Source organism: Olea europaea, chromosome 11 (genome assembly GCF_002742605.1).
Source record: "Olea europaea var. sylvestris chromosome 11, O_europaea_v1, whole genome shotgun sequence".
Taxonomy (NCBI): Eukaryota; Viridiplantae; Streptophyta; class Magnoliopsida; order Lamiales; family Oleaceae; genus Olea; species Olea europaea.
The window spans coordinates 18,200,028-18,212,735 of NC_036247.1; the positions used below are offsets into that span (position 1 = coordinate 18,200,028).

Consider the following 12,708-nt stretch of genomic DNA (forward strand, 5'->3'; position numbering starts at 1 on the left):
TCAAGATAAACTAGTCTAATAAAATAAAGATAAACACTCATACATTTTAAACATTCATGTTTCTATTTTACTGCATATTCAGTTATGTTCTCCATGAAATATGCTAACATTTCGGACTTTTAAACGTAAGGGTCCGTTTGATTGCAAAGATAAAATTGAATTGAATTGAAAACGAATTTCAGGGAATTGAATTGCCTAGAAATTGTTTTTCTGTGAATTGTAAATTATTGTGTTTGATTGGTATAATTTTTCAAGTGGAAAATATTGAAATAAAAGTGTTTTTTGGTGTTCGTTTGGCTTTGTTTTACATAAAAATTGTCAATTAAAAATATAAATTTTACTGGTATTGGAAATGAAATTTGTTTTCATTGCCAAAAAAAAAAAAATCAAGAAAATCATCTATCTTTTGGTATTCGTTTGAATTTGTTTTACATGAAAATTATCAATTAAAGGAAAATATTTTTTTTTACAATAATTTTTAAAATTTGTTTGCCAAGAAAATAAAAAATTAAAAAAAAATGTGAACATTAACTTCCCACGAAAGCAAGAAAATTGTACTTCCCAATAAAACCAAGAATCTAAATTCCATGGAAAATTAAACCCTATCAAACAACTAAAAGTTCCATGGAAAAAATTAACCAATCAAATATACCCTAAGATCATCTAACGTCTTGAACTTTGAAGCACACAATTACCAATTACAATTGCCATCAATGCATGCTAGCTTCAAGAAACTCATACTTGATTTCTTCACATTCAATTAGAATTTCTTTGTAAGAGAAAACGTGTATTTTCCTATTTTAAGTCCTCCTTATGGGAAAAATATCGTCCAATTATATGTTCGACAACCCAATCAATTGTAAGTAGGGCAGTGACTGAAATCCCAACATTAAAGAGGCTGCCCATGAGCGCATTCCCAACATTAGCGTTTGGGACATTTGGTGATTGTTTTTTGTTGAAGCAATTGTAGGAGATGTCATGTATGTCCCCCAGTTTGATGTTGCCCTCAACCGCATTCTCATCAATTTATGGGCACGACCGTGGGCGGATAAAGAACAAGTCTTTCATCGAGTTGCCATAACTATATAAAATATAGAAGAAATATTTTTATATTCAAGTATCTCAAGTTGCGTGTTTTAATACTATATCCAAATTATAAAAGCTCCTCCCTTTTCTAGTGGACATCTTAAACCCCCGTACTAACAAGAATAAATTTAATTAAAGTGTAAGTTAAAGTGTATAATTATGGCTTTTAATTTTCTATTTAATCTGAATATTATAATAAAGAAAAACTGAAAATTAAAATCAATTTCAAGTTTTCAAAATTTAAAACTTAAGTTACAACCATAAATTTCAAGGTAGTGGTCCTACCTGAGAAAAACAAAAAACTGAAAATTAAAAATAAAAACCTTTTAATCAGATTTTTGATTAGGGATGGATAAAACTCTCTAACCGAATCAGACCGAACGGACCTGAATTGAATGGTTCTTTTTAAGTTAAATATCTAAATGAGTATCTAAATCGAGAACAGAAGATTTTAGTTCGATTCTCAGTTCAAGATGAAGAACCAAATAATTGAATAAGAACCGAATTTTTCAAATTTTTTTTTACCTTTTTTTAAAAAAAAATCTCAAATAAGCCATTATTTTTATGAAAAAATAAATAAATTTGCTAACTAATTAGCAAAAACCCAAAATATGATTTTCTTATGAGAAAAATTCATAATTAAGAGATTAAGTATCACTCATTTCAAAATTAAGAACAAAGGTTCCAAATTTCAAAAATCAAATATTTATTAAAATTTATTTATGATTTAATTAATTAATTATATTTTATTAATTAAAAATATTAAGGTCACAGATCTATACAATTTGGTCACAGATTAATGATTTAGTTCATCATATATTATTTTTCGATCACAAATTAGAAGTTTATATATCATAAATTATTTTACGATCACAATTCAAAAATTTTATGGATCACAATTTGTTTATCGATCAAAAATCAAAAAAATTATAGGTCTCTATTTATTTATCAATCAAAAATCACAAACATTATAAGTCACAACTTATTATACAATCATAAATTATCAAATTATCGGTCATAAATTAAGAATTTTTTAGGTAACACATAATTTCTTGATCAAGATTTTTATTTTTCATTGGTCATATTTTGTTTATTGGTCATAGATTAACCAATTTAATTGTCACAATCAACCAAATAATTTATGACCACCACAACACTTGCGACTGCCATCTCACCACTACCTCCAGCACACCACCACTACTAACACTAGTGAGTGCTATCTCACCACTACCTCCACCACCACCACCACTACAAACAAATCAACACATTGCAAAAAAACACCACCACATCATCGCGTCAGATCCACCATCCCGATAAACCCATTTCCACCAACATCTCACCATCACCACCTCAACCACCACCGTTGCATGCGCGCACACACCCCCCCTCCAACCACCGCACCACCATCGCACCCATAGCACCACAACTGTACCTACAGCAACACAACCACACACACACATCGCCACAGTTGCGCGCCACCCTGTACCCACAAAGCTCTTCATTCCCACCATTGGACCGCACAGCTCCACCACCACCGTAATAGCAAAACTAACCCATCATTACCACCACAGAACCATCAATCACCTTACCACTCAAAAATCTAAAAAAAATGAAGAGTAATGGATCTGCATCGTCCTCAAACAACTGGATTGTCGCTGCGCACAGCTACTCATTCGCACATAGAGGTGCAATCGCGGCACGAAGCTATGCAGAGCTGCTCATTTGAACGCTAAGATGCCGCGTTGCGGCTGCATGATGTGACGGCTATGCCTCAGATGCCGCGCCTCGACGCCGGATGTGCTTGTATATGCATGTGAATCTTATTTTGTAATATAATTATTAATATTAAAATTTTTAATTATAATCTGATTTTTGAATAAGCAAACTTTGGATCTGATTTTTGACATTGAATCTTAAAACGTATAGATGGGGTGTAATTTTCACGTTTCTTATTTCTAATTTCCAATCAAGTTCAATTTAATCAAATTGACCCAAACTTTACCTAAAAATCTTATTTTACCATTTCTGCCGTTCTGGATAAATCGAATTGGAAGCTTGACTATGCATATCTTCATTATTGTAAGCTCGCCATCTTTCTATTCTTGTAATTTTAATTGTCAAATCTATGAAGAACTCAATAAAGAAATGAGCAAAATATATAACGGGATTAGACAACATTATTTTGTAAGAATTAAGATTTAACATGCCATAGTTGAATTAATGTAGTGTTGTAAATATAAAAAATAATTATTATACGGAACCCGAGAGTAGAATGGAACTTAACACGAACAATTCCATAATTAAATTTGGACCCAGTCGATTTACTATTATTTAGTGCATTCCTTCCAATAAAAATCATTAGCAATACAAAAGGTACAATTGCATTCAAGTACTAAAAAATTTTCTTCTTAAATAATATCGTTATTTCCTCATAAAGAATACTAATGAAGTTATTAAAACTAGATAGAACATTATATTAACACCAACATAAAGTGATATTAGCCTCTATTTGACAAACTTTATTTTATAAATTATCAAATTTCATTTTCAACTACATATTTTAATAAATCCACAAATACTATCCATTTATCCACCACTTAATTTTATTCAGTTGAAATCAAACATTAATTTCGTTTACATATCACCCACTTCGTGAAATATATTACTATTTTTCTTACCATTCTTATTTATAAAAAAAATTATAAATTTGTTAAACGGAAGCTAAATTATTTATAAATTCTTTCGAAATTAGTGGATCTTCAACAGTAAAGCTTGAAATATCTTCAGAGTGAAAGAGGGTGTGTGTAGCTCAATTCATGCTTAACAAGCAGAAGCCAAAGACAGGATTTTTTCCCCTAAAGTCTTAACAAACAAGAAATTAATGATGGTAAAGATGATTTCTCCCACAAATGCATCTTTAGATAGAAGAATTGCTCCTACTAATGAATTTACATTAATGATAGTATTATTATCGTCTATCGCTTTGAGTAATGTTAAAGCACATTATTAAGATTAAGTTAACTAATCATGATTTGTTGGAAGAATTAACAATATTTAACTAGTAAATTAATTCAAAATAAATGAGTAAATAAGAATCTTGCAGATTTTTTGAGCAGGAATATCGAATTCGGAGATGGATAATATCAAAAATGCATTAATAGACGTCAACAGACGAATGAAATTCCTCATGGAAGAATCTGAAGATATGAAAATTGGAATTGAGCAGTTAGAGGAAATGACAGAATCTATCCAACAAAATGTCAAATTGTTGGTGGAAATCTCTAATTCTCATTCCAAATATACCAAAGAATTGAATGACAGAATTGTTGATATTACTTCACAATTCGAGTCATTAGATACCAAATAGGAAATACCAATTGATACAATCTCAAAAATACAAACAGGTACACAGCCAGGAAGCAGTAGTGGACCCAGCAATATCAAACGAGACATAGCAAGTCCCCGGAAGGTGACTATAAAAAATGGTGATGAACATACAAGAGTAATAAGAATCAAAACTGATGAAGATGATGATACTCCTTTATCATCAAAAGAAGAAGAATATAGATCATTTGCCAAAATTGTTTATGAATTGGAAGAAAATGAATCATATTTTATTGCATCGGGAGATCATGTTTATCCCAGATTAATAATTACCAAAGATGCAGACCCTTTCATGGTCAAAATAGCAACAGATTATGGATTTTTGGATTTGATCTATCTAGGAAAAGATTTAAAAGAAATTGAAAATTTTGATGATATATTCAGGACAGAAGTTTCAAAATTTGCCCAAGGGAGGTCGATTTATATTAAATTTTATTCAATAAGTCCCGAGGTTGATGGAAGGATATATTATCCTGCTGAACATATTATTACAATTGGATATGTTGGCCGAGATTTCCAGATTGAAGTTGGCCGAAATAATAAACCATTGCCTAAAATCAATAAATCATGGATAAAATCTCGAAGAGTTTTGGGGATGAAAGTTCTTTACAACATTGCAAAGAATTTATATGATAAAAAATTCAGATGCTTGTGCCAATATGAAGGATGGACACTCCTTATGAATAATGGAAAAAAAAAATCTACCATTTTGAAAGAATATATCCAAAAATTTGATACTCATCAAATTAATGGAAGTCCTACAACAATTCAAGAATCATGTAGATTGAGGGAGTGCCCCACATGTAGACAAGATTAAAAGATTGATTCTTCAAGATAAAAGATGAATGGAGATAGATAAAAGGGGACCTACCACTACCAAAGCATCTAGCCAGCTGCATAAGGAGCCAAAGATGGAAAGGCAATAATAGAGAAAAAGATGCCCTTTTGATGGAAAGGCAAAGAATGCATGTAAAAATGTAGACCCCAGGAGGAAAAGAATAGAGAGGCATGTGAGCCGTTTTTTCAAAATTCTGATGTATGCAATGATATAATAGATCAATAATAGTGAGTTTGAGTCATGTATAAATAGAGGTATTTGGGAAAAGAATGAATCATCTCGAGTTAGAAACCATTCTCTTTCCTTAAGCTTTTTTCAAAATCAGTTTTTCTAGCAACCCCTTGTATACAATAGAAATCTTGTATAAATCATTATAGAAATAAAATTTCAATTTTTTGATATCAGAAAGATATGAGTTTCTAAACTTCCTATCCCATAGATTCTGGATAGATTGAAGAAGATAATTTCTTTCTTACTTTAACAAAGAGAGAATTTTCTTTACTTAAAATCTTTATTCTTAATTCTAAGAAAAGATACAGTGAGGGCAAGAAGCTGAAATAGCAGAATTCCCATTGAGGCAAGAGGCCGTTTGAGGGAGCAGTTTGCAGATTCAGAGTCTGAAGGTCACTCGATTCTAAGAATACAGATTTAAGATCAAAAGTAAGGTAAAATTATTGTCTTTGTTAAATTTAGAAAGAATTCTTCTAATATCTTGAAAGAATCGTAGGGATTATTACTTTTCATGTTTGCAAAAAACTTATTTAACATGTTATTATTATTTATAAAGCTTGCAAGGAATTATCTGAATAATGCCAGATTATACAATTAAAGAATTAGATAATCTGTTAGAAAAACTATTAAGGAAAATAAGAAATATTTTTGCTCAACTAGAGACTATGGATATTTCATCTAAGGAATATGATAATCTTAGTAAATTACATGACAATTATATTACAGATTATGCTAATTTATTAGATCAAAAGATGGAACTATATATTAAAATTCGAAATGAAAGAAATAGAGAAATTTTAGAATTATCCCAATGAATTAAGGATATCTTGTGCAAAATATGACAAATCCTTTCATTAAGGGTATTATAGACATTTTATTAAAAATGAATAGTGGCAGGTCATTTATAAAAATCTCCCCCAGATAATATGTCACACACCACGGTCACCAACACTACAACTACGACCACCGCCACTTGTTACCACCATCGCTAGCATCACACCACAACCGCCATTAGCATCACCATTACAATCGTCAGCACCACCATCAACGCATTTACCTACACCACCACAAAAAAATCGTCACCAGATCACATTGCCCTCACTATCGCCTCCAACAGGTCTACCACCACAAACATCGTTACTGCATTTTGCTCTAACAAGCCACTCTCCACCTCCACCTCTACCTCCACCTCCAATCAATGATCGTACCACCGTCGCCTGCTAAAATCACCATGTCTCCCAATATTAGCATACCACAGCCACCATCCCACCAACAAAATCATCAAGTCCCCCACCGCCTCCACCTCCACCTCCACCTCCATAACCTCTCTCTGACATCTGCCACAGCTCCATGTCATTCATTTCAAAGAAATCAAACTCAAATAAAAAAAAAAGAACATAACTATGTCACTATGCACGAAGGAAAAAATTGATCTCATCTCTGCTTGCTAGCGATAGTCACGCGCGAAACAACAAAACCCCTAACACGGAGAAGAGCCATAGCAGCTCGCAGCGTTGATGTTGCCATGAAGCGACGGCGCCTAACATGAAGGAGCACGCTGCTGTGATGTGAAGATTGGTCAGAGTGGGCGCGCAATGAAGAACCATTGGATTGGGTGTCGATGTGGGGTGGGGAAAGAAACCGTCATTGTGAGCTCGGTAGTGGTCTTTGGTAGTGGGTATGACAGTGTCGGAATTGCGAGTTAGGTGGAGAGGGTAAGAGGTGAGAAGATGGAGAGATGAATTTTAGGGTTTGGGATTAAGTTGGATTGAGATGAAGTTGTATAAATTTTATGCCCCATTTGGCCCTATTTTGTAGAAATAAAAATGGGTAGAATAATATTTTTGTAAAAGATGAGTGACAGGAAAAATTTTCAATTTATTTGTAATATTATTTTATAAAAGATTGTCTGATTATAAATAGAAAAAAATAAAATAAAATATAATGAAAATTAATGACGGCCAAACGGTGCTATATTATTATTATTACTAATATTAATAATTAAATTAACATCTTGAAAAGTTTTCTCTAGTGTACTTTTCCCAAGGCGGTTTCAATATTATGACCCAACAGTAAAACCTCCCTATTGCCACTCAAACAGCCGTCGGGAAACTTGAGACTCGAGAGACCCACTGCTCCGGCGAATCCAACAGCTACTGGGGGATTTTTTAAACGGCTGTAGGGTACAGGTAATTCCCCTTATTCTTTTATTTTCCATAGTCCAATCTTCTTCTCGCCTGCTCTTGGATTTTCCATTTTTTCCCTTTTATCCGGGTGTTGGTTCTTTCTTCCTATCTTTCTTTTAATTTTTCTTCTGCAGTTGTATTTACTTGCTTTTGGTTTCTTCTTTTCTTTTTTCCTTTTTGCTTTTATCGTCTCGTTTTTTTCCTGCGTTGTTTTCTCGTATTTGGGATGCCCTCTTTTCCTTTTAATACAAGCTTATGCAATGTTAATGTTGATTCTTGATCTGGGTTTTCTGCTGCAATGTATACATTCTCTAATTATTTCTCAATTACTGTTGAGGAAATTGTTTTGTGTTGAGGTGTGGTCTAAGCCCCAAAGTGCCTAAATTAGGCTTGTGCCTGGCCTCAATGAGGCACTATGCCAATTGGACGGCCATTGCTGAATTAGCTGTCACTGCTCCCCTTGGTCCAGATTGGATGGCCCCGATATGCTATTGCATAAAAATTGCGGTGCATGAAAAATGTTGACATTTACTTATGCTATCGTTGAAAACTCGAAATTATCATTTTCCACTAGGATATTACTTTTGATAAACCAAATTGATGCCGCCCATGCTTAGAACTTTTTCCCTAATTCCAGAAAGTCAAGCCTCATAAATGGAGATTGTTGCATCTTCTCGGGGAGCTTACCGAGCTATGGATGTCAAGCCAGCCAAAACCTCTAAGTTTTGGGTTTTAGAGTCTGAATTCTTTCGGAAGCTCCATCATTGCCAAGATTCTTAGCACTGTTGATGATTCCATCTAAAATACAATAGGGACAGCTGTTTCCTGCTGCTTCTTTCGTATAGGAAGTTAGCATTACTTAATTACCAGAGAAACTCTATCTCTACGGGCAAACGGACTTATCTCTTTTGAACTACATGTCAAGTGATGTTAGTATAATAATAGGGAGTAAATGAATCTTATCCTAGCAGAATATATTTGAAATTTGTGCGTCATACCCTCTATTTTACCTAAATTGTACCTGTCAGTGTCACTCTTATACAAAATATATGCTTTCACTTCTTGATTTGAATAATTGTCTATTGATGATGTTGGTTGGTAGATTTCCAAATGAAGAAATCCAAGGATCCTTTTGAAATTGCATTTGTGGAGCAAGATGAATCACCCCCTGAATCACCCACTAGCCCTGATGAGACTGAGGCGCAAACTCCAGGTGGCCTAACTCTGGGTGGTGGTGGTGATGATGACATCAGTAATGATCTTCGTCATACAGACCCTTCAACATCTGCACCTGCTTCAAACCCCATTGGGACTACTGGCCCTACTGGAAAGTCCAAAGAAGAAGATGAGGAAGAAGAAGAAGAGAACATGGATGTTGAGCTGGGCAAGTTCCCTTCTAGTGGCGATCCCGATAAAACAGCCATTATGCAGTGAGTTAACTGGTTCATTTCATTTTTCCCAATTCTTTCTGGATGAATTGTTATTTCGCATACGTAATGTCAGTATCAAACTGATGTCATGATATCATTGATTTCTTGGTCCGTGAAATTTCATTAAGAATAGAATGACATTGCATTAGTTCTCAAAATAACAAGAATTATAGCAGTCACCTCAGTGGTGTTTTATCTAATTGAAGAGAGAATCAAAACGAAAATGAAGAATATAGAAATGAAACTTTTTATGACTGAGTCAATCTATATTCAAGATTTATTTGTGTTTCCATTGATCTGGTAAATCAAAATGTGAAGGTTTACGGGTTTTATCTTGTAAATATATAACTTGACCTTCACTTCTTTAGTTCTCATTTTAAAATTTACATTTCTCTTTTTGTTCGTTCTAAAGTTCATAACAACTCATTTTCTTTTCCAGGAATATTCTTTCTCAATTTACGGAGAAGCAGATGAGTAGATATGAATCATTTCGTAGATCTGGATTTCAGAAATCAAACATGAAACGGGTAGGCATCACCTCATTCTTGTGCTCTATGCTCAGCGGTCCCCCCGTTCCTCGTTCTCCGGCTTGTATTGCATGAAGTAGCAAATGCCTTGACCACCGATGCACACTAATTAACGAAATGCATAGAACTCTTTTAACACTGGTTTGGATGGAAACCTTAGTTCGAATTTTGACAAAATCAAGATAAACTAGTCTAATAAAATAAAGATAAACACTCATACATTTTAAACATTCATGTTTCTATTTTACTGCATATTCAGTTTTGTTCTCCATGAAATATGCTAACATTTCGGACTTTTAAACGTAAGGGTCCGTTTGATAGCAAAGATAAAATTGAATTGAATTGAAAACGAATTTCAGGGAATTGAATTGCCTAGAAATTGTTTTTCTGTGAATTGTAAATTATTGTGTTTGATTGGTATAATTTTTCAAGTGGAAAATATTGAAATAAAAGTGTTTTTTGGTGTTCGTTTGGCTTTGTTTTACATAAAAATTGTCAATTAAAAATATAAATTTTACTGGTATTGGAAATGAAATTTGTTTTCATTGTCAAAAAAAAAAAAAATCAAGAAAATCATCTATCTTTTGGTGTTCGTTTGAATTTGTTTTACATGAAAATTATCAATCAAAGGAAAATATTTTTTTTTACAATAATTTTTAAAATTTGTTTCCACTGCCAAGAAAATAAAAAATTAAAAAAAAATGTGAACATTAACTTCCCACGAAAGCAAGAAAATTGTACTTCCCAATAAAACCAAGAATCTAAATTCCATGGAAAATTAAACCCTATTAAACAACTAAAAGTTCCATGGAAAAAATTAACCAATCAAATATACCCTAAGATCATCTAACGTCTTGAACTTTGAAGCACACAATTACCAATTACAATTGCCATCAATGCATGCTAGCTTCAAGAAACTCGCACTTGATTTCTTCACATTCAATTCGAATTTCTTTGTAAGAGAAAACGTGTATTTTCCTATTTTAAGTCCTCCTTATGGGAAAAATATCGTCCAATTATATGTTCGACAACCCAATCAATTGTAAGTAGGGCAGTGACTGAAATCCCAACATTAAAGAGGCTGCCCATGAGCGCATTCCCAACATTAGCGTTTGGGACATTTGGTGATTGTTTTTTGTTGAAGCAATTGTAGGAGATGTGATGTATGTCCCCCAGTTTGATGTTGCCCTCAACCGCATTCTCATCAATTTATGGGCACGACCGTGGGCAGATAAAGAACGAGTCTTTTATCGAGTTGCCATAACTATATAAAATATAGATGGAGTATTTTTATATTCAAGTATCTCAAGTTGCGTGTTTTAATACTATATCCAAATTATAAAATCTCCTCCCTTTTATAGTGGACATCTTAAACCCCCGTACTAACAAGAATAAATTTAATTAAAGTGTAAGTTAAAATGTATAATTATGGCTTTTAATTTTCTATTTAATCTGAATATTATAATAAAGAAAAACTGAAAATTAAAATCAATTTCAAGTTTTCAAAATTTAAAACTTAAGTTACAACCATAAATTTCAAAGTAGTGGTCGTACCTGAGAAAAACAAAAAACTGAAAATTAAAAATAAAAACCTTTTAATCAGATATTTGATTAGGGATGGATAAAACTCTCTAACCGAATCAGACCGAACGGACCTGAATCGAGTAGTTTTTCTTAAGTTAAATATCCAAATGAGTATCTAAATCAAGAACAAACGATTTTAGTTTGATTCTCGGTTCAAGATGAAGAACCAAATAATTGAATAAGAACCGAATTTCTCTAATTTTTTTTTTACCTTTTTTTTTTTTATATAACTCTCAAATAAGCCATTATTTTTATAAAAAATAAATAAATTTGCTAACTAATTAGCAAAAACCCAAAATATGATTTTCTTATGAGAAAAAATTCATAATTAAGATATTAAGTATCATTCATTTCAAAATTAAGAACAAAGGTTTCAAATTTCAAAAACAAATATTTATTAAAATTTATTTATGATTTAATTAATTAATTATATTTTATTAATTAAATATATTAAAGTCACAGATCTATACAATTTGGTCACAAATTAATGATTTAGTTCATCATATATTATTTTTCGATCACAAATTAGAAGTTTATATATCATAAATTATTTTACGATCACAATTCAAAAATTTTATGGATCACAATTTGTTTATCGATCAAAAATCAAAAAATTTATAGGTCTATTTATTTATCAATGAAAAATCACAAACATTATAAGTCACAACTTATTATAAATCATAAATTATCAAATTATCGGTCATAAATTAAGAATTTTTTAGGTAACACATAATTTCTTGATCACAATTTTTATTTTTCATTGGTTATATTTTGTTTATTGGTCACATATTAACCAATTTAATTGTCACAGTCAACCAACTAATTTATGACCACCACAACACTTGCGACTGCCATCTCACCACTACCTCCAGCACACCACCACTACCAACACTTACGACTGCTATCTCACCACCACCTCCACCACCACCACAAACAAATCAACACATTGCAAAAAAACACCACCACATCATCGCGTCAGATCCACCATCCAGACAAACCCATTTCCACCAGCATCTCACCATCACCACCTCAACCACCACTACGACCACCACCGTTGCATGAACACACACACACCCCCTCCAACCACCGCACCACCATCGCACCCATAGCACCACAACTGTACCTACAGCAACACAACCACACACACACACACATCGCCACAGTTGCGCGCCACCCTGTACCCACAAAGCTCTTCATTCCCACCACTGTACCGCACAGCTCCACCACCACCGTAATAGCAAAACTAACCCATCATTACCACCATAGAACCATCAATCACCTTACCACTCAAAAATCTAAAAAAAAAAATGAAGAGTAATGGATCTGCACCGTCCTCAAACAACTGGATTGTCGCTGCACACAGCTACTCATTCGCGCATAGAGGTGCAGTTGCCGCGCGACGCTATGCAGAGCTGCTCATTTGAACGCTAAGATGCCGCGTT

At 33.1% G+C, this 12,708-nt stretch overlaps 1 protein-coding gene across 1 annotated transcript; it reads left to right on the forward strand.

The window, feature by feature from the left end:
- The first annotated feature begins 7,565 nt into the window (after window positions 1–7,565).
- Window positions 7,566–9,759, forward strand: LOC111403656 (transcription initiation factor TFIID subunit 11-like). Its single transcript, XM_023032242.1, has 3 exons — window positions 7,566–7,728; window positions 8,828–9,155; window positions 9,595–9,759. The coding sequence occupies exons 2-3, from the start codon at window positions 8,836–8,838 to the stop codon at window positions 9,755–9,757; spliced, it is 483 nt and encodes a 160-aa protein (XP_022888010.1). The 5' UTR covers window positions 7,566–7,728; window positions 8,828–8,835; the 3' UTR covers window positions 9,758–9,759.
- The last annotated feature ends 2,949 nt before the right edge of the window (window positions 9,760–12,708 follow it).

Coding starts and splice junctions, on each gene's coding strand:
- LOC111403656 (XM_023032242.1), top strand. CDS start 8,836: ATGAAGAAATCCAAGGATCCTTTTGAAATTGCATTTGTGGAGCAAGAT. Junction 9,156..9,594: donor GATAAAACAGCCATTATGCA/GTGAGTTAACTG, acceptor TTTCTTTTCCAG/GAATATTCTTTCTCAATTTA.